The 22,948-nt window shown below is 34.5% G+C and overlaps 1 protein-coding gene across 1 annotated transcript in view; it reads right to left on the reverse strand.

Annotated features, from left to right (window-relative positions):
* Nucleotides 1-22,948, reverse strand: part of LOC143085264 (uncharacterized) — a 79,683-nt gene that overhangs the window by 1,597 nt on the left and 55,138 nt on the right. Inside the window, exon 7 of the mRNA XM_076261513.1 lies at nucleotides 224-314. Coding sequence (XP_076117628.1) covers nucleotides 224-314 — 91 coding nt within the window. The remainder of the gene's footprint in view (nucleotides 1-223; nucleotides 315-22,948) is intronic.

Here is a 22,948-nt window from a genome sequence, read left to right on the forward strand (position 1 = left end):
TTTTCGTATAATTAGAAATTGTGACTTTACGAAATTCTGCCAAGGATTGAAACTTCTGTACAACGTAAATCAAGATTTTGTAAACATTTTTTTATTATTATTATTATACACAAATGTATGTTTGTCTCACCTGTATCTGTTTATTGCATATTCATAGACAAAGGAAAATGAAGAAATGTATTTCTTGTTAGATAATTCCAATAATATGTAGATAGACACCTACCTCCAGTTCTTTGTCTGAACGGTCTACCATTACAACTTCCACCAAAATGATTTCCATCGTAATAATAGGTTAAATCTGTCCATTTATCATCCTGTAAACAAAGGTATTATCATCTTATAAACGTCTGATACCTATTTTACCATTTAATTTCTACTTAGCAAGAAATCAAATTTAAGGAATAACAGTACTGTAGTTGAAGAGTTGCCACCGTCAATTGTAAATCCCTCCTTAGTTACGCCTGGTCAACTGTGAATTTGACGGCAACTTTTAGCCAATGAAAAAAATTGTTACATACAAATTGCATTAGAATTCTTATTTGATCGGAGCAATTACATGGAAATTATATGTTAAGGTCCAGTATTTAAGCGTTTTTGAGATTCAGGTTTGAATAGAAATTTATCTTGTTGTAGGTTCTCGAGCTTCGAGCAACTCTTTTAAAAAGTTTTAGAGTTTTTAAAAATTCTACATTTTCTTATTGTTTTTCCCCCTCATGTTCATTTACTAGTAATTTAAAGGCAACAAATGCAGATGCAAATATAAATCAATTGCTTTAAAAAAGCAATTGTAGGGGGTCTTTCCCCCTGTAAAATTAATTGAATTGGGGGTGGGGGGGGGGGGGGGTGTTTGTTTGTTTGTTTGTTTGTTTGTTTCTGTATGGGGTCTATATTATTGTTACCGGAGAAGTTTCATGTTTAGTTTGGAAAGTTTTTCTTTTATTTTAGGTACAGCGCGCGCGCCACATCACGTGACACGGGTTTATAATAACGAAAAGATAGTCTTTTTATTTCTTTTTAGGTGGGGACGTTAAACAGACAACATCTATAGAGATGGAATGTACACAATGTAATTTCTTTTGTCATTGTAGGAAATTGACATTTTGATGACAGTTCACAAGTAGTGCATGTTTTGGATTTAATTGATCCGGTGTAACTTCAAAACACATTTATTGATTATTTTCTGATAATGTACATTTTTCAGCACCTGTTTGTAACACAGATTAGTATTTCAAACTCGGAGCGGACATTTTATTGTAGGTTTTTACTGAGATTTACGGACCTAGCAAGCTATTTTTACAGCATTGTCATTTCTTTTCTCTAGGAAAAGCTTTGAGAGATATCTGCACCAAGTTTTTTTATAAACGTTTAGTACATGTATGCCCTGCTGACTGCAAATTTTGAGGTCGATTGTACTTGTAGTTTCAGAGAACATGTGGATTTTTTTTCAGAAGTGACGTAAGAACAATATTAAATTTCAATTTTTCTTGAATAATTGAGAGTTTGTTCCTTCAATAAACTGTCATGATTAAACAGTCATACAGATTGATTGATTGATTGATTGATTGATTGATTGATTGATTGATTGATTGATAAGTTGATTAGTTAGTTGGTTGGTTGGTTGATTGGTTGGTTGGTTAAACACGTTGGATAGGGTCAACTGAAACACGGAAAAAGAAACAAAGAAGATCTTGGACCCTATATTAAACACATGAGACGGAAACATGATTGATTGATCATGATCATGATTGATTGATTAGTTGATTGATTGATTAATTGATTAGTTGGTTGGTTGGTTGGTTGGTTAAACACGTTGGATAGGGTCAATTGAAACACGGAAAAAGAAACAAAGAAGATCTTGGACCCTATATTAAACACATGAGACGGAAACATGATTGATTGATCATGATCATGATTGATTGATTGATTGATTGATTGATTGATTGATTGATTGATTGATTAGTTGGTTGGTTGGTTGGTTGGTTGGTTGGTTGGTTGGTTGGTTAAACACATTGGATAGGGTCAATTGAAACACGGAAAAAGACACAAAGAAGATCTTGGACCCTATATTAAACACATAGGACGGAAACATGATTGGTCGATCATGATCATGATTGATTGATTGATTGATTGATTGGTTGATTGGTTGGTTGGTTGGTTGGTTGAACCCTATAAGAAACACATGAGACGGAAACATGATTGATTGATTGATCATGATCATTATTGGTTGATTGATCATGATCATGATTGATTGATTGATTGATTGATTGATTGGTTGGTTGGTTGGTTGGTTGGTTGGTATGTTGGTTGGTTGGTTGAAATTCAAACACACATAAAACTGTTTAAATAGTGCCAAAACCACATAATTTGATGACCTTGACCTTTGACCTTGTAACCTTCGTCAAGGTCATTGCTCCACAAGGTCATTGCAAAAGACCCTATGGGTCAAGGACCTTTTGTTTAAGAGTTTTGCCTAAAAATGGCCTTTTAAAAACCATCGATGGGAGTTATGTCCCTTACATGATGGTAAAATCAATATAGTCATAATGTAAAAAAAGTTGCCCCTTGAAGTACCAAGCATTTTTCACTGCTTAATTGTTTTGTATCTATAACCGTTCAAGAGTTATAGGGAAATCAAAGACATATGAAAATCTAAAATATGACCTTGACCTTTGACCTTGACCTAATTTTCTAAGTTAGGAATCAGGGGACTCAAATAAAAACATTCCAGGGTTATACGGTTAACGGTTTATGAGTTAAAAAAACATACCGACAAATTTATTCCGAAAAGATAGATAACTCCTATAAAATTTCTTCGAATCGCTTCGATCCATATACGCCAAAAATTACTGAGGATGTAACGAACAATTTTGTAAAATAAATTTGTCATAATCTTTAACGGTTGCGAAGGAGATGCCGTAACAAGGAAAACAGTGTTTGGGGAGATAACTCCTACAAAGAAAAGTATTCGTTTACGCAGGGTAAATTTCAAAAGGGCATAAACTGTTCGATATCATATACAAAATATCTAAGCGACATATTGCGAAACAAATGTTTATCGCAAGAACAAAATTAGGCGGAAGAAAAAAAAAAAAATAATCAGAAGAAAAACAATAGGTCTTTCCACAGAAAAGTGGAAAGACCTAATAATATGGAAAAAACTGGAGTTGTCGTTCGTTTTACGTTGATAGGATAGATAGCACACAACCTACATTCAGTTGTAATTGGAGGGTTAAAAAAAAAGGGGGGGGGGGCAAAAGGGGGTCTCGGGGAGATTTTTTTTTTTATTATTAACGGAACAGAATGGTTAAAAAGGTTTTTTACAATATAAATCAATTGCTTTAAAAAAGCAATTGTAGGGGGTCTTTCCCCCTGTAAAATTAATTGAATTGGGGGTGGGGGGGGGGGGGGGGTGTTTGTTTGTTTGTTTGTTTGTTTGTTTCTGTATGGGGTCTATATTATTGTTACCGGAGAAGTTTCATGTTTAGTTTGGAAAGTTTTTCTTTTATTTTAGGTACAGCGCGCGCGCCACATCACGTGACACGGGTTTATAATAACGAAAAGATAGTCTTTTTATTTCTTTTTAGGTGGGGACGTTAAACAGACAACATCTATAGAGATGGAATGTACACAATGTAATTTCTTTTGTCATTGTAGGAAATTGACATTTTGATGACAGTTCACAAGTAGTGCATGTTTTGGATTTAATTGATCCGGTGTAACTTCAAAACACATTTATTGATTATTTTCTGATAATGTACATTTTTCAGCACCTGTTTGTAACACAGATTAGTATTTCAAACTCGGAGCGGACATTTTATTGTAGGTTTTTACTGAGATTTACGGACCTAGCAAGCTATTTTTACAGCATTGTCATTTCTTTTCTCTAGGAAAAGCTTTGAGAGATATCTGCACCAAGTTTTTTTATAAACGTTTAGTACATGTATGCCCTGCTGACTGCAAATTTTGAGGTCGATTGTACTTGTAGTTTCAGAGAACATGTGGATTTTTTTTCAGAAGTGACGTAAGAACAATATTAAATTTCAATTTTTCTTGAATAATTGAGAGTTTGTTCCTTCAATAAACTGTCATGATTAAACAGTCATACAGATTGATTGATTGATTGATTGATTGATTGATTGATTGATTGATTGATTGATAAGTTGATTAGTTAGTTGGTTGGTTGGTTGATTGGTTGGTTGGTTAAACACGTTGGATAGGGTCAACTGAAACACGGAAAAAGAAACAAAGAAGATCTTGGACCCTATATTAAACACATGAGACGGAAACATGATTGATTGATCATGATCATGATTGATTGATTAGTTGATTGATTGATTAATTGATTAGTTGGTTGGTTGGTTGGTTGGTTAAACACGTTGGATAGGGTCAATTGAAACACGGAAAAAGAAACAAAGAAGATCTTGGACCCTATATTAAACACATGAGACGGAAACATGATTGATTGATCATGATCATGATTGATTGATTGATTGATTGATTGATTGATTGATTGATTGATTGATTAGTTGGTTGGTTGGTTGGTTGGTTGGTTGGTTGGTTGGTTGGTTAAACACATTGGATAGGGTCAATTGAAACACGGAAAAAGACACAAAGAAGATCTTGGACCCTATATTAAACACATAGGACGGAAACATGATTGGTCGATCATGATCATGATTGATTGATTGATTGATTGATTGGTTGATTGGTTGGTTGGTTGGTTGGTTGAACCCTATAAGAAACACATGAGACGGAAACATGATTGATTGATTGATCATGATCATTATTGGTTGATTGATCATGATCATGATTGATTGATTGATTGATTGATTGATTGGTTGGTTGGTTGGTTGGTTGGTTGGTATGTTGGTTGGTTGGTTGAAATTCAAACACACATAAAACTGTTTAAATAGTGCCAAAACCACATAATTTGATGACCTTGACCTTTGACCTTGTAACCTTCGTCAAGGTCATTGCTCCACAAGGTCATTGCAAAAGACCCTATGGGTCAAGGACCTTTTGTTTAAGAGTTTTGCCTAAAAATGGCCTTTTAAAAACCATCGATGGGAGTTATGTCCCTTACATGATGGTAAAATCAATATAGTCATAATGTAAAAAAAGTTGCCCCTTGAAGTACCAAGCATTTTTCACTGCTTAATTGTTTTGTATCTATAACCGTTCAAGAGTTATAGGGAAATCAAAGACATATGAAAATCTAAAATATGACCTTGACCTTTGACCTTGACCTAATTTTCTAAGTTAGGAATCAGGGGACTCAAATAAAAACATTCCAGGGTTATACGGTTAACGGTTTATGAGTTAAAAAAACATACCGACAAATTTATTCCGAAAAGATAGATAACTCCTATAAAATTTCTTCGAATCGCTTCGATCCATATACGCCAAAAATTACTGAGGATGTAACGAACAATTTTGTAAAATAAATTTGTCATAATCTTTAACGGTTGCGAAGGAGATGCCGTAACAAGGAAAACAGTGTTTGGGGAGATAACTCCTACAAAGAAAAGTATTCGTTTACGCAGGGTAAATTTCAAAAGGGCATAAACTGTTCGATATCATATACAAAATATCTAAGCGACATATTGCGAAACAAATGTTTATCGCAAGAACAAAATTAGGCGGAAGAAAAAAAAAAAAATAATCAGAAGAAAAACAATAGGTCTTTCCACAGAAAAGTGGAAAGACCTAATAATATGGAAAAAAACTGGAGTTGTCGTTCGTTTTACGTTGATAGGATAGATAGCACACAACCTACATTCAGTTGTAATTGGAGGGTTAAAAAAAAAGGGGGGGGGGGGCAAAAGGGGGTCTCGGGGAGATTTTTTTTTTTATTATTAACGGAACAGAATGGTTAAAAAGGTTTTTTACAATATAAATCAATTGCTTTAAAAAAGCAATTGTAGGGGGTCTTTCCCCCTGTAAAATTAATTGAATTGGGGGTGGGGGGGGGGGGGGGGTGTTTGTTTGTTTGTTTGTTTGTTTGTTTCTGTATGGGGTCTATATTATTGTTACCGGAGAAGTTTCATGTTTAGTTTGGAAAGTTTTTCTTTTATTTTAGGTACAGCGCGCGCGCCACATCACGTGACACGGGTTTATAATAACGAAAAGATAGTCTTTTTATTTCTTTTTAGGTGGGGACGTTAAACAGACAACATCTATAGAGATGGAATGTACACAATGTAATTTCTTTTGTCATTGTAGGAAATTGACATTTTGATGACAGTTCACAAGTAGTGCATGTTTTGGATTTAATTGATCCGGTGTAACTTCAAAACACATTTATTGATTATTTTCTGATAATGTACATTTTTCAGCACCTGTTTGTAACACAGATTAGTATTTCAAACTCGGAGCGGACATTTTATTGTAGGTTTTTACTGAGATTTACGGACCTAGCAAGCTATTTTTACAGCATTGTCATTTCTTTTCTCTAGGAAAAGCTTTGAGAGATATCTGCACCAAGTTTTTTTATAAACGTTTAGTACATGTATGCCCTGCTGACTGCAAATTTTGAGGTCGATTGTACTTGTAGTTTCAGAGAACATGTGGATTTTTTTTCAGAAGTGACGTAAGAACAATATTAAATTTCAATTTTTCTTGAATAATTGAGAGTTTGTTCCTTCAATAAACTGTCATGATTAAACAGTCATACAGATTGATTGATTGATTGATTGATTGATTGATTGATTGATTGATTGATTGATAAGTTGATTAGTTAGTTGGTTGGTTGGTTGATTGGTTGGTTGGTTAAACACGTTGGATAGGGTCAACTGAAACACGGAAAAAGAAACAAAGAAGATCTTGGACCCTATATTAAACACATGAGACGGAAACATGATTGATTGATCATGATCATGATTGATTGATTAGTTGATTGATTGATTAATTGATTAGTTGGTTGGTTGGTTGGTTGGTTAAACACGTTGGATAGGGTCAATTGAAACACGGAAAAAGAAACAAAGAAGATCTTGGACCCTATATTAAACACATGAGACGGAAACATGATTGATTGATCATGATCATGATTGATTGATTGATTGATTGATTGATTGATTGATTGATTGATTGATTAGTTGGTTGGTTGGTTGGTTGGTTGGTTGGTTGGTTGGTTGGTTAAACACATTGGATAGGGTCAATTGAAACACGGAAAAAGACACAAAGAAGATCTTGGACCCTATATTAAACACATAGGACGGAAACATGATTGGTCGATCATGATCATGATTGATTGATTGATTGATTGATTGGTTGATTGGTTGGTTGGTTGGTTGGTTGAACCCTATAAGAAACACATGAGACGGAAACATGATTGATTGATTGATCATGATCATTATTGGTTGATTGATCATGATCATGATTGATTGATTGATTGATTGATTGATTGGTTGGTTGGTTGGTTGGTTGGTTGGTATGTTGGTTGGTTGGTTGAAATTCAAACACACATAAAACTGTTTAAATAGTGCCAAAACCACATAATTTGATGACCTTGACCTTTGACCTTGTAACCTTCGTCAAGGTCATTGCTCCACAAGGTCATTGCAAAAGACCCTATGGGTCAAGGACCTTTTGTTTAAGAGTTTTGCCTAAAAATGGCCTTTTAAAAACCATCGATGGGAGTTATGTCCCTTACATGATGGTAAAATCAATATAGTCATAATGTAAAAAAAGTTGCCCCTTGAAGTACCAAGCATTTTTCACTGCTTAATTGTTTTGTATCTATAACCGTTCAAGAGTTATAGGGAAATCAAAGACATATGAAAATCTAAAATATGACCTTGACCTTTGACCTTGACCTAATTTTCTAAGTTAGGAATCAGGGGACTCAAATAAAAACATTCCAGGGTTATACGGTTAACGGTTTATGAGTTAAAAAAACATACCGACAAATTTATTCCGAAAAGATAGATAACTCCTATAAAATTTCTTCGAATCGCTTCGATCCATATACGCCAAAAATTACTGAGGATGTAACGAACAATTTTGTAAAATAAATTTGTCATAATCTTTAACGGTTGCGAAGGAGATGCCGTAACAAGGAAAACAGTGTTTGGGGAGATAACTCCTACAAAGAAAAGTATTCGTTTACGCAGGGTAAATTTCAAAAGGGCATAAACTGTTCGATATCATATACAAAATATCTAAGCGACATATTGCGAAACAAATGTTTATCGCAAGAACAAAATTAGGCGGAAGAAAAAAAAAAAAATAATCAGAAGAAAAACAATAGGTCTTTCCACAGAAAAGTGGAAAGACCTAATAATATGGAAAAAACTGGAGTTGTCGTTCGTTTTACGTTGATAGGATAGATAGCACACAACCTACATTCAGTTGTAATTGGAGGGTTAAAAAAAAAGGGGGGGGGGGCAAAAGGGGGTCTCGGGGAGATTTTTTTTTTTATTATTAACGGAACAGAATGGTTAAAAAGGTTTTTTACAATATAAATCAATTGCTTTAAAAAAGCAATTGTAGGGGGTCTTTCCCCCTGTAAAATTAATTGAATTGGGGGTGGGGGGGGGGGGGGGGGTGTTTGTTTGTTTGTTTGTTTGTTTGTTTCTGTATGGGGTCTATATTATTGTTACCGGAGAAGTTTCATGTTTAGTTTGGAAAGTTTTTCTTTTATTTTAGGTACAGCGCGCGCGCCACATCACGTGACACGGGTTTATAATAACGAAAAGATAGTCTTTTTATTTCTTTTTAGGTGGGGACGTTAAACAGACAACATCTATAGAGATGGAATGTACACAATGTAATTTCTTTTGTCATTGTAGGAAATTGACATTTTGATGACAGTTCACAAGTAGTGCATGTTTTGGATTTAATTGATCCGGTGTAACTTCAAAACACATTTATTGATTATTTTCTGATAATGTACATTTTTCAGCACCTGTTTGTAACACAGATTAGTATTTCAAACTCGGAGCGGACATTTTATTGTAGGTTTTTACTGAGATTTACGGACCTAGCAAGCTATTTTTACAGCATTGTCATTTCTTTTCTCTAGGAAAAGCTTTGAGAGATATCTGCACCAAGTTTTTTTATAAACGTTTAGTACATGTATGCCCTGCTGACTGCAAATTTTGAGGTCGATTGTACTTGTAGTTTCAGAGAACATGTGGATTTTTTTTCAGAAGTGACGTAAGAACAATATTAAATTTCAATTTTTCTTGAATAATTGAGAGTTTGTTCCTTCAATAAACTGTCATGATTAAACAGTCATACAGATTGATTGATTGATTGATTGATTGATTGATTGATTGATTGATTGATTGATAAGTTGATTAGTTAGTTGGTTGGTTGGTTGATTGGTTGGTTGGTTAAACACGTTGGATAGGGTCAACTGAAACACGGAAAAAGAAACAAAGAAGATCTTGGACCCTATATTAAACACATGAGACGGAAACATGATTGATTGATCATGATCATGATTGATTGATTAGTTGATTGATTGATTAATTGATTAGTTGGTTGGTTGGTTGGTTGGTTAAACACGTTGGATAGGGTCAATTGAAACACGGAAAAAGAAACAAAGAAGATCTTGGACCCTATATTAAACACATGAGACGGAAACATGATTGATTGATCATGATCATGATTGATTGATTGATTGATTGATTGATTGATTGATTGATTGATTGATTAGTTGGTTGGTTGGTTGGTTGGTTAAACACATTGGATAGGGTCAATTGAAACACGGAAAAAGACACAAAGAAGATCTTGGACCCTATATTAAACACATAGGACGGAAACATGATTGGTCGATCATGATCATGATTGATTGATTGATTGATTGATTGGTTGATTGGTTGGTTGGTTGGTTGGTTGAACCCTATAAGAAACACATGAGACGGAAACATGATTGATTGATTGATCATGATCATTATTGGTTGATTGATCATGATCATGATTGATTGATTGATTGATTGATTGATTGGTTGGTTGGTTGGTTGGTTGGTTGGTATGTTGGTTGGTTGGTTGAAATTCAAACACACATAAAACTGTTTAAATAGTGCCAAAACCACATAATTTGATGACCTTGACCTTTGACCTTGTAACCTTCGTCAAGGTCATTGCTCCACAAGGTCATTGCAAAAGACCCTATGGGTCAAGGACCTTTTGTTTAAGAGTTTTGCCTAAAAATGGCCTTTTAAAAACCATCGATGGGAGTTATGTCCCTTACATGATGGTAAAATCAATATAGTCATAATGTAAAAAAAGTTGCCCCTTGAAGTACCAAGCATTTTTCACTGCTTAATTGTTTTGTATCTATAACCGTTCAAGAGTTATAGGGAAATCAAAGACATATGAAAATCTAAAATATGACCTTGACCTTTGACCTTGACCTAATTTTCTAAGTTAGGAATCAGGGGACTCAAATAAAAACATTCCAGGGTTATACGGTTAACGGTTTATGAGTTAAAAAAACATACCGACAAATTTATTCCGAAAAGATAGATAACTCCTATAAAATTTCTTCGAATCGCTTCGATCCATATACGCCAAAAATTACTGAGGATGTAACGAACAATTTTGTAAAATAAATTTGTCATAATCTTTAACGGTTGCGAAGGAGATGCCGTAACAAGGAAAACAGTGTTTGGGGAGATAACTCCTACAAAGAAAAGTATTCGTTTACGCAGGGTAAATTTCAAAAGCGCATAAACTGTTCGATATCATATACAAAATATCTAAGCGACATATTGCGAAACAAATGTTTATCGCAAGAACAAAATTAGGCGGAAGAAAAAAAAAAAAATAATCAGAAGAAAAACAATAGGTCTTTCCACAGAAAAGTGGAAAGACCTAATAATATGGAAAAAACTGGAGTTGTCGTTCGTTTTACGTTGATAGGATAGATAGCACACAACCTACATTCAGTTGTAATTGGAGGGTTAAAAAAAAAGGGGGGGGGGCAAAAGGGGGTCTCGGGGAGATTTTTTTTTTTATTATTAACGGAACAGAATGGTTAAAAAGGTTTTTTACAATATAAATCAATTGCTTTAAAAAAGCAATTGTAGGGGGTCTTTCCCCCTGTAAAATTAATTGAATTGGGGGTTGGGGGGGGGGGGGGTTTGTTTGTTTGTTTGTTTGTTTGTTTCTGTATGGGGTCTATATTATTGTTACCGGAGAAGTTTCATGTTTAGTTTGGAAAGTTTTTCTTTTATTTTAGGTACAGCGCGCGCGCCACATCACGTGACACGGGTTTATAATAACGAAAAGATAGTCTTTTTATTTCTTTTTAGGTGGGGACGTTAAACAGACAACATCTATAGAGATGGAATGTACACAATGTAATTTCTTTTGTCATTGTAGGAAATTGACATTTTGATGACAGTTCACAAGTAGTGCATGTTTTGGATTTAATTGATCCGGTGTAACTTCAAAACACATTTATTGATTATTTTCTGATAATGTACATTTTTCAGCACCTGTTTGTAACACAGATTAGTATTTCAAACTCGGAGCGGACATTTTATTGTAGGTTTTTACTGAGATTTACGGACCTAGCAAGCTATTTTTACAGCATTGTCATTTCTTTTCTCTAGGAAAAGCTTTGAGAGATATCTGCACCAAGTTTTTTTATAAACGTTTAGTACATGTATGCCCTGCTGACTGCAAATTTTGAGGTCGATTGTACTTGTAGTTTCAGAGAACATGTGGATTTTTTTTCAGAAGTGACGTAAGAACAATATTAAATTTCAATTTTTCTTGAATAATTGAGAGTTTGTTCCTTCAATAAACTGTCATGATTAAACAGTCATACAGATTGATTGATTGATTGATTGATTGATTGATTGATTGATTGATTGATTGATAAGTTGATTAGTTAGTTGGTTGGTTGGTTGATTGGTTGGTTGGTTAAACACGTTGGATAGGGTCAACTGAAACACGGAAAAAGAAACAAAGAAGATCTTGGACCCTATATTAAACACATGAGACGGAAACATGATTGATTGATCATGATCATGATTGATTGATTAGTTGATTGATTGATTAATTGATTAGTTGGTTGGTTGGTTGGTTGGTTAAACACGTTGGATAGGGTCAATTGAAACACGGAAAAAGAAACAAAGAAGATCTTGGACCCTATATTAAACACATGAGACGGAAACATGATTGATTGATCATGATCATGATTGATTGATTGATTGATTGATTGATTGATTGATTGATTGATTGATTAGTTGGTTGGTTGGTTGGTTGGTTAAACACATTGGATAGGGTCAATTGAAACACGGAAAAAGACACAAAGAAGATCTTGGACCCTATATTAAACACATAGGACGGAAACATGATTGGTCGATCATGATCATGATTGATTGATTGATTGATTGATTGGTTGATTGGTTGGTTGGTTGGTTGGTTGAACCCTATAAGAAACACATGAGACGGAAACATGATTGATTGATTGATCATGATCATTATTGGTTGATTGATCATGATCATGATTGATTGATTGATTGATTGATTGATTGGTTGGTTGGTTGGTTGGTTGGTTGGTATGTTGGTTGGTTGGTTGAAATTCAAACACACATAAAACTGTTTAAATAGTGCCAAAACCACATAATTTGATGACCTTGACCTTTGACCTTGTAACCTTCGTCAAGGTCATTGCTCCACAAGGTCATTGCAAAAGACCCTATGGGTCAAGGACCTTTTGTTTAAGAGTTTTGCCTAAAAATGGCCTTTTAAAAACCATCGATGGGAGTTATGTCCCTTACATGATGGTAAAATCAATATAGTCATAATGTAAAAAAAGTTGCCCCTTGAAGTACCAAGCATTTTTCACTGCTTAATTGTTTTGTATCTATAACCGTTCAAGAGTTATAGGGAAATCAAAGACATATGAAAATCTAAAATATGACCTTGACCTTTGACCTTGACCTAATTTTCTAAGTTAGGAATCAGGGGACTCAAATAAAAACATTCCAGGGTTATACGGTTAACGGTTTATGAGTTAAAAAAACATACCGACAAATTTATTCCGAAAAGATAGATAACTCCTATAAAATTTCTTCGAATCGCTTCGATCCATATACGCCAAAAATTACTGAGGATGTAACGAACAATTTTGTAAAATAAATTTGTCATAATCTTTAACGGTTGCGAAGGAGATGCCGTAACAAGGAAAACAGTGTTTGGGGAGATAACTCCTACAAAGAAAAGTATTCGTTTACGCAGGGTAAATTTCAAAAGCGCATAAACTGTTCGATATCATATACAAAATATCTAAGCGACATATTGCGAAACAAATGTTTATCGCAAGAACAAAATTAGGCGGAAGAAAAAAAAAAAAATAATCAGAAGAAAAACAATAGGTCTTTCCACAGAAAAGTGGAAAGACCTAATAATATGGAAAAAACTGGAGTTGTCGTTCGTTTTACGTTGATAGGATAGATAGCACACAACCTACATTCAGTTGTAATTGGAGGGTTAAAAAAAAAGGGGGGGGGGCAAAAGGGGGTCTCGGGGAGATTTTTTTTTTTATTATTAACGGAACAGAATGGTTAAAAAGGTTTTTTACAATATAAATCAATTGCTTTAAAAAAGCAATTGTAGGGGGTCTTTCCCCCTGTAAAATTAATTGAATTGGGGGTTGGGGGGGGGGGGGGGTTTGTTTGTTTGTTTGTTTGTTTGTTTCTGTATGGGGTCTATATTATTGTTACCGGAGAAGTTTCATGTTTAGTTTGGAAAGTTTTTCTTTTATTTTAGGTACAGCGCGCGCGCCACATCACGTGACACGGGTTTATAATAACGAAAAGATAGTCTTTTTATTTCTTTTTAGGTGGGGACGTTAAACAGACAACATCTATAGAGATGGAATGTACACAATGTAATTTCTTTTGTCATTGTAGGAAATTGACATTTTGATGACAGTTCACAAGTAGTGCATGTTTTGGATTTAATTGATCCGGTGTAACTTCAAAACACATTTATTGATTATTTTCTGATAATGTACATTTTTCAGCACCTGTTTGTAACACAGATTAGTATTTCAAACTCGGAGCGGACATTTTATTGTAGGTTTTTACTGAGATTTACGGACCTAGCAAGCTATTTTTACAGCATTGTCATTTCTTTTCTCTAGGAAAAGCTTTGAGAGATATCTGCACCAAGTTTTTTTATAAACGTTTAGTACATGTATGCCCTGCTGACTGCAAATTTTGAGGTCGATTGTACTTGTAGTTTCAGAGAACATGTGGATTTTTTTTCAGAAGTGACGTAAGAACAATATTAAATTTCAATTTTTCTTGAATAATTGAGAGTTTGTTCCTTCAATAAACTGTCATGATTAAACAGTCATACAGATTGATTGATTGATTGATTGATTGATTGATTGATTGATTGATTGATTGATAAGTTGATTAGTTAGTTGGTTGGTTGGTTGATTGGTTGGTTGGTTAAACACGTTGGATAGGGTCAACTGAAACACGGAAAAAGAAACAAAGAAGATCTTGGACCCTATATTAAACACATGAGACGGAAACATGATTGATTGATCATGATCATGATTGATTGATTAGTTGATTGATTGATTAATTGATTAGTTGGTTGGTTGGTTGGTTGGTTAAACACGTTGGATAGGGTCAATTGAAACACGGAAAAAGAAACAAAGAAGATCTTGGACCCTATATTAAACACATGAGACGGAAACATGATTGATTGATCATGATCATGATTGATTGATTGATTGATTGATTGATTGATTGATTGATTGATTGATTAGTTGGTTGGTTGGTTGGTTGGTTAAACACATTGGATAGGGTCAATTGAAACACGGAAAAAGACACAAAGAAGATCTTGGACCCTATATTAAACACATAGGACGGAAACATGATTGGTCGATCATGATCATGATTGATTGATTGATTGATTGATTGGTTGATTGGTTGGTTGGTTGGTTGGTTGAACCCTATAAGAAACACATGAGACGGAAACATGATTGATTGATTGATCATGATCATTATTGGTTGATTGATCATGATCATGATTGATTGATTGATTGATTGATTGATTGGTTGGTTGGTTGGTTGGTTGGTTGGTATGTTGGTTGGTTGGTTGAAATTCAAACACACATAAAACTGTTTAAATAGTGCCAAAACCACATAATTTGATGACCTTGACCTTTGACCTTGTAACCTTCGTCAAGGTCATTGCTCCACAAGGTCATTGCAAAAGACCCTATGGGTCAAGGACCTTTTGTTTAAGAGTTTTGCCTAAAAATGGCCTTTTAAAAACCATCGATGGGAGTTATGTCCCTTACATGATGGTAAAATCAATATAGTCATAATGTAAAAAAAGTTGCCCCTTGAAGTACCAAGCATTTTTCACTGCTTAATTGTTTTGTATCTATAACCGTTCAAGAGTTATAGGGAAATCAAAGACATATGAAAATCTAAAATATGACCTTGACCTTTGACCTTGACCTAATTTTCTAAGTTAGGAATCAGGGGACTCAAATAAAAACATTCCAGGGTTATACGGTTAACGGTTTATGAGTTAAAAAAACATACCGACAAATTTATTCCGAAAAGATAGATAACTCCTATAAAATTTCTTCGAATCGCTTCGATCCATATACGCCAAAAATTACTGAGGATGTAACGAACAATTTTGTAAAATAAATTTGTCATAATCTTTAACGGTTGCGAAGGAGATGCCGTAACAAGGAAAACAGTGTTTGGGGAGATAACTCCTACAAAGAAAAGTATTCGTTTACGCAGGGTAAATTTCAAAAGCGCATAAACTGTTCGATATCATATACAAAATATCTAAGCGACATATTGCGAAACAAATGTTTATCGCAAGAACAAAATTAGGCGGAAGAAAAAAAAAAAAATAATCAGAAGAAAAACAATAGGTCTTTCCACAGAAAAGTGGAAAGACCTAATAATATGGAAAAAACTGGAGTTGTCGTTCGTTTTACGTTGATAGGATAGATAGCACACAACCTACATTCAGTTGTAATTGGAGGGTTAAAAAAAAAGGGGGGGGGGCAAAAGGGGGTCTCGGGGAGATTTTTTTTTTTATTATTAACGGAACAGAATGGTTAAAAAGGTTTTTTACAATATAAATCAATTGCTTTAAAAAAGCAATTGTAGGGGGTCTTTCCCCCTGTAAAATTAATTGAATTGGGGGTGGGGGGGGGGGGGTGTTTGTTTGTTTGTTTGTTTGTTTGTTTCTGTATGGGGTCTATATTATTGTTACCGGAGAAGTTTCATGTTTAGTTTGGAAAGTTTTTCTTTTATTTTAGGTACAGCGCGCGCGCCACATCACGTGACACGGGTTTATAATAACGAAAAGATAGTCTTTTTATTTCTTTTTAGGTGGGGACGTTAAACAGACAACATCTATAGAGATGGAATGTACACAATGTAATTTCTTTTGTCATTGTAGGAAATTGACATTTTGATGACAGTTCACAAGTAGTGCATGTTTTGGATTTAATTGATCCGGTGTAACTTCAAAACACATTTATTGATTATTTTCTGATAATGTACATTTTTCAGCACCTGTTTGTAACACAGATTAGTATTTCAAACTCGGAGCGGACATTTTATTGTAGGTTTTTACTGAGATTTACGGACCTAGCAAGCTATTTTTACAGCATTGTCATTTCTTTTCTCTAGGAAAAGCTTTGAGAGATATCTGCACCAAGTTTTTTTATAAACGTTTAGTACATGTATGCCCTGCTGACTGCAAATTTTGAGGTCGATTGTACTTGTAGTTTCAGAGAACATGTGGATTTTTTTTCAGAAGTGACGTAAGAACAATATTAAATTTCAATTTTTCTTGAATAATTGAGAGTTTGTTCCTTCAATAAACTGTCATGATTAAACAGTCATACAGATTGATTGATTGATTGATTGATTGATTGATTGATTGATTGATTGATTGATAAGTTGATTAGTTAGTTGGTTGGTTGGTTGATTGGTTGGTTGGTTAAACACGTTGGATAGGGTCAACTGAAACACGGAAAAAGAAACAAAGAAGATCTTGGACCCTATATTAAACACATGAGACGGAAACATGATTGATTGATCATGATCATGATTGATTGATTAGTTGATTGATTGATTAATTGATTAGTTGGTTGGTTGGTTGGTTGGTTAAACACGTTGGATAGGGTCAATTGAAACACGGAAAAAGAAACAAAGAAGATCTTGGACCCTATATTAAACACATGAGACGGAAACATGATTGATTGATCATGATCATGATTGATTGATTGATTGATTGATTGATTGATTGATTGATTGATTGATTAGTTGGTTGGTTGGTTGGTTGGTTGGTTGGTTGGTTGGTTGGTTAAACACATTGGATAGGGTCAATTGAAACACGGAAAAAGACACAAAGAAGATCTTGGACCCTATATTAAACACATAGGACGGAAACATGATTGGTCGATCATGATCATGATTGATTGATTGATTGATTGATTGGTTGATTGGTTGGTTGGTTGGTTGGTTGAACCCTATAAGAAACACATGAGACGGAAACATGATTGATTGATTGATCATGATCATTATTGGTTGATTGATCATGATCATGATTGATTGATTGATTGATTGATTGATTGGTTGGTTGGTTGGTTGGTTGGTTGGTATGTTGGTTGGTTGGTTGAAATTCAAACACACATAAAACTGTTTAAATAGTGCCAAAACCACATAATTTGATGACCTTGACCTTTGACCTTGTAACCTTCGTCAAGGTCATTGCTCCACAAGGTCATTGCAAAAGACCCTATGGGTCAAGGACCTTTTGTTTAAGAGTTTTGCCTAAAAATGGCCTTTTAAAAACCATCGTTGGGAGTTATGTCCCTTACATGATGGTAAAATCAATATAGTCATAATGTAAAAAAAGTTGCCCCTTGAAGTACCAAGCATTTTTCACTGCTTAATTGTTTTGTATCTATAACCGTTCAAGAGTTATAGGGAAATCAAAGACATATGAAAATCTAAAATATGACCTTGACCTTTGACCTTGACCTAATTTTCTAAGTTAGGAATCAGGGGACTCAAATAAAAACATTCCAGGGTTATACGGTTAACGGTTTATGAGTTAAAAAAACATACCGACAAATTTATTCCGAAAAGATAGATAACTCCTATAAAATTTCTTCGAATCGCTTCGATCCATATACGCCAAAAATTACTGAGGATGTAACGAACAATTTTGTAAAATAAATTTGTCATAATCTTTAACGGTTGCGAAGGAGATGCCGTAACAAGGAAAACAGTGTTTGGGGAGATAACTCCTACAAAGAAAAGTATTCGTTTACGCAGGGTAAATTTCAAAAGCGCATAAACTGTTCGATATCATATACAAAATATCTAAGCGACATATTGCGAAACAAATGTTTATCGCAAGAACAAAATTAGGCGGAAGAAAAAAAAAAAAATAATCAGAAGAAAAACAATAGGTCTTTCCACAGAAAAGTGGAAAGACCTAATAATATGGAAAAAACTGGAGTTGTCGTTCGTTTTACGTTGATAGGATAGATAGCACACAACCTACATTCAGTTGTAATTGGAGGGTTAAAAAAAAAGGGGGGGGGGCAAAAGGGGGTCTCGGGGAGATTTTTTTTTTTATTATTAACGGAACAGAATGGTTAAAAAGGTTTTTTACAATATAAATCAATTGCTTTAAAAAAGCAATTGTAGGGGGTCTTTCCCCCTGTAAAATTAATTGAATTGGGGGTGGGGGGGGGGGGGGTGTTTGTTTGTTTGTTTGTTTGTTTGTTTCTGTATGGGGTCTATATTATTGTTACCGGAGAAGTTTCATGTTTAGTTTGGAAAGTTTTTCTTTTATTTTAGGTACAGCGCGCGCGCCACATCACGTGACACGGGTTTATAATAACGAAAAGATAGTCTTTTTATTTCTTTTTAGGTGGGGACGTTAAACAGACAACATCTATAGAGATGGAATGTACACAATGTAATTTCTTTTGTCATTGTAGGAAATTGACATTTTGATGACAGTTCACAAGTAGTGCATGTTTTGGATTTAATTGATCCGGTGTAACTTCAAAACACATTTATTGATTATTTTCTGATAATGTACATTTTTCAGCACCTGTTTGTAACACAGATTAGTATTTCAAACTCGGAGCGGACATTTTATTGTAGGTTTTTACTGAGATTTACGGACCTAGCAAGCTATTTTTACAGCATTGTCATTTCTTTTCTCTAGGAAAAGCTTTGAGAGATATCTGCACCAAGTTTTTTTATAAACGTTTAGTACATGTATGCCCTGCTGACTGCAAATTTTGAGGTCGATTGTACTTGTAGTTTCAGAGAACATGTGGATTTTTTTTCAGAAGTGACGTAAGAACAATATTAAATTTCAATTTTTCTTGAATAATTGAGAGTTTGTTCCTTCAATAAACTGTCATGATTAAACAGTCATACAGATTGATTGATTGATTGATTGATTGATTGATTGATTGATTGATTGATTGATAAGTTGATTAGTTAGTTGGTTGGTTGGTTGATTGGTTGGTTGGTTAAACACGTTGGATAGGGTCAACTGAAACACGGAAAAAGAAACAAAGAAGATCTTGGACCCTATATTAAACACATGAGACGGAAACATGATTGATTGATCATGATCATGATTGATTGATTAGTTGATTGATTGATTAATTGATTAGTTGGTTGGTTGGTTGGTTGGTTAAACACGTTGGATAGGGTCAATTGAAACACGGAAAAAGAAACAAAGAAGATCTTGGACCCTATATTAAACACATGAGACGGAAACATGATTGATTGATCATGATCATGATTGATTGATTGATTGATTGATTGATTGATTGATTGATTGATTGATTAGTTGGTTGGTTGGTTGGTTGGTTGGTTGGTTGGTTGGTTGGTTAAACACATTGGATAGGGTCAATTGAAACACGGAAAAAGACACAAAGAAGATCTTGGACCCTATATTAAACACATAGGACGGAAACATGATTGGTCGATCATGATCATGATTGATTGATTGATTGATTGATTGGTTGATTGGTTGGTTGGTTGGTTGGTTGAACCCTATAAGAAACACATGAGACGGAAACATGATTGATTGATTGATCATGATCATTATTGGTTGATTGATCATGATCATGATTGATTGATTGATTGATTGATTGATTGGTTGGTTGGTTGGTTGGTTGGTTGGTATGTTGGTTGGTTGGTTGAAATTCAAACACACATAAAACTGTTTAAATAGTGCCAAAACCACATAATTTGATGACCTTGACCTTTGACCTTGTAACCTTCGTCAAGGTCATTGCTCCACAAGGTCATTGCAAAAGACCCTATGGGTCAAGGACCTTTTGTTTAAGAGTTTTGCCTAAAAATGGCCTTTTAAAAACCATCGTTGGGAGTTATGTCCCTTACATGATGGTAAAATCAATATAGTCATAATGTAAAAAAAGTTGCCCCTTGAAGTACCAAGCATTTTTCACTGCTTAATTGTTTTGTATCTATAACCGTTCAAGAGTTATAGGGAAATCAAAGACATATGAAAATCTAAAATATGACCTTGACCTTTGACCTTGACCTAATTTTCTAAGTTAGGAATCAGGGGACTCAAATAAAAACATTCCAGGGTTATACGGTTAACGGTTTATGAGTTAAAAAAACATACCGACAAATTTATTCCGAAAAGATAGATAACTCCTATAAAATTTCTTCGAATCGCTTCGATCCATATACGCCAAAAATTACTGAGGATGTAACGAACAATTTTGTAAAATAAATTTGTCATAATCTTTAACGGTTGCGAAGGAGATGCCGTAACAAGGAAAACAGTGTTTGGGGAGATAACTCCTACAAAGAAAAGTATTCGTTTACGCAGGGTAAATTTCAAAAGCGCATAAACTGTTCGATATCATATACAAAATATCTAAGCGACATATTGCGAAACAAATGTTTATCGCAAGAACAAAATTAGGCGGAAGAAAAAAAAAAAAATAATCAGAAGAAAAACAATAGGTCTTTCCACAGAAAAGTGGAAAGACCTAATAATATGGAAAAAACTGGAGTTGTCGTTCGTTTTACGTTGATAGGATAGATAGCACACAACCTACATTCAGTTGTAATTGGAGGGTTAAAAAAAAAGGGGGGGGGGCAAAAGGGGGTCTCGGGGAGATTTTTTTTTTTATTATTAACGGAACAGAATGGTTAAAAAGGTTTTTTACAATATAAATCAATTGCTTTAAAAAAGCAATTGTAGGGGGTCTTTCCCCCTGTAAAATTAATTGAATTGGGGGTGGGGGGGGGGGGGGTGTTTGTTTGTTTGTTTGTTTGTTTGTTTCTGTATGGGGTCTATATTATTGTTACCGGAGAAGTTTCATGTTTAGTTTGGAAAGTTTTTCTTTTATTTTAGGTACAGCGCGCGCGCCACATCACGTGACACGGGTTTATAATAACGAAAAGATAGTCTTTTTATTTCTTTTTAGGTGGGGACGTTAAACAGACAACATCTATAGAGATGGAATGTACACAATGTAATTTCTTTTGTCATTGTAGGAAATTGACATTTTGATGACAGTTCACAAGTAGTGCATGTTTTGGATTTAATTGATCCGGTGTAACTTCAAAACACATTTATTGATTATTTTCTGATAATGTACATTTTTCAGCACCTGTTTGTAACACAGATTAGTATTTCAAACTCGGAGCGGACATTTTATTGTAGGTTTTTACTGAGATTTACGGACCTAGCAAGCTATTTTTACAGCATTGTCATTTCTTTTCTCTAGGAAAAGCTTTGAGAGATATCTGCACCAAGTTTTTTTATAAACGTTTAGTACATGTATGCCCTGCTGACTGCAAATTTTGAGGTCGATTGTACTTGTAGTTTCAGAGAACATGTGGATTTTTTTTCAGAAGTGACGTAAGAACAATATTAAATTTCAATTTTTCTTGAATAATTGAGAGTTTGTTCCTTCAATAAACTGTCATGATTAAACAGTCATACAGATTGATTGATTGATTGATTGATTGATTGATTGATTGATTGATTGATTGATAAGTTGATTAGTTAGTTGGTTGGTTGGTTGATTGGTTGGTTGGTTAAACACGTTGGATAGGGTCAACTGAAACACGGAAAAAGAAACAAAGAAGATCTTGGACCCTATATTAAACACATGAGACGGAAACATGATTGATTGATCATGATCATGATTGATTGATTAGTTGATTGATTGATTAATTGATTAGTTGGTTGGTTGGTTGGTTGGTTAAACACGTTGGATAGGGTCAATTGAAACACGGAAAAAGAAACAAAGAAGATCTTGGACCCTATATTAAACACATGAGACGGAAACATGATTGATTGATCATGATCATGATTGATTGATTGATTGATTGATTGATTGATTGATTGATTGATTGATTAGTTGGTTGGTTGGTTGGTTGGTTGGTTGGTTGGTTGGTTGGTTAAACACATTGGATAGGGTCAATTGAAACACGGAAAAAGACACAAAGAAGATCTTGGACCCTATATTAAACACATAGGACGGAAACATGATTGGTCGATCATGATCATGATTGATTGATTGATTGATTGATTGGTTGATTGGTTGGTTGGTTGGTTGGTTGAACCCTATAAGAAACACATGAGACGGAAACATGATTGATTGATTGATCATGATCATTATTGGTTGATTGATCATGATCATGATTGATTGATTGATTGATTGATTGATTGGTTGGTTGGTTGGTTGGTTGGTTGGTATGTTGGTTGGTTGGTTGAAATTCAAACACACATAAAACTGTTTAAATAGTGCCAAAACCACATAATTTGATGACCTTGACCTTTGACCTTGTAACCTTCGTCAAGGTCATTGCTCCACAAGGTCATTGCAAAAGACCCTATGGGTCAAGGACCTTTTGTTTAAGAGTTTTGCCTAAAAATGGCCTTTTAAAAACCA

The sequence above is a fragment of the Mytilus galloprovincialis genome, chromosome 8, assembly GCF_965363235.1.
Source record: "Mytilus galloprovincialis chromosome 8, xbMytGall1.hap1.1, whole genome shotgun sequence".
Taxonomy (NCBI): Eukaryota; Metazoa; Mollusca; class Bivalvia; order Mytilida; family Mytilidae; genus Mytilus; species Mytilus galloprovincialis.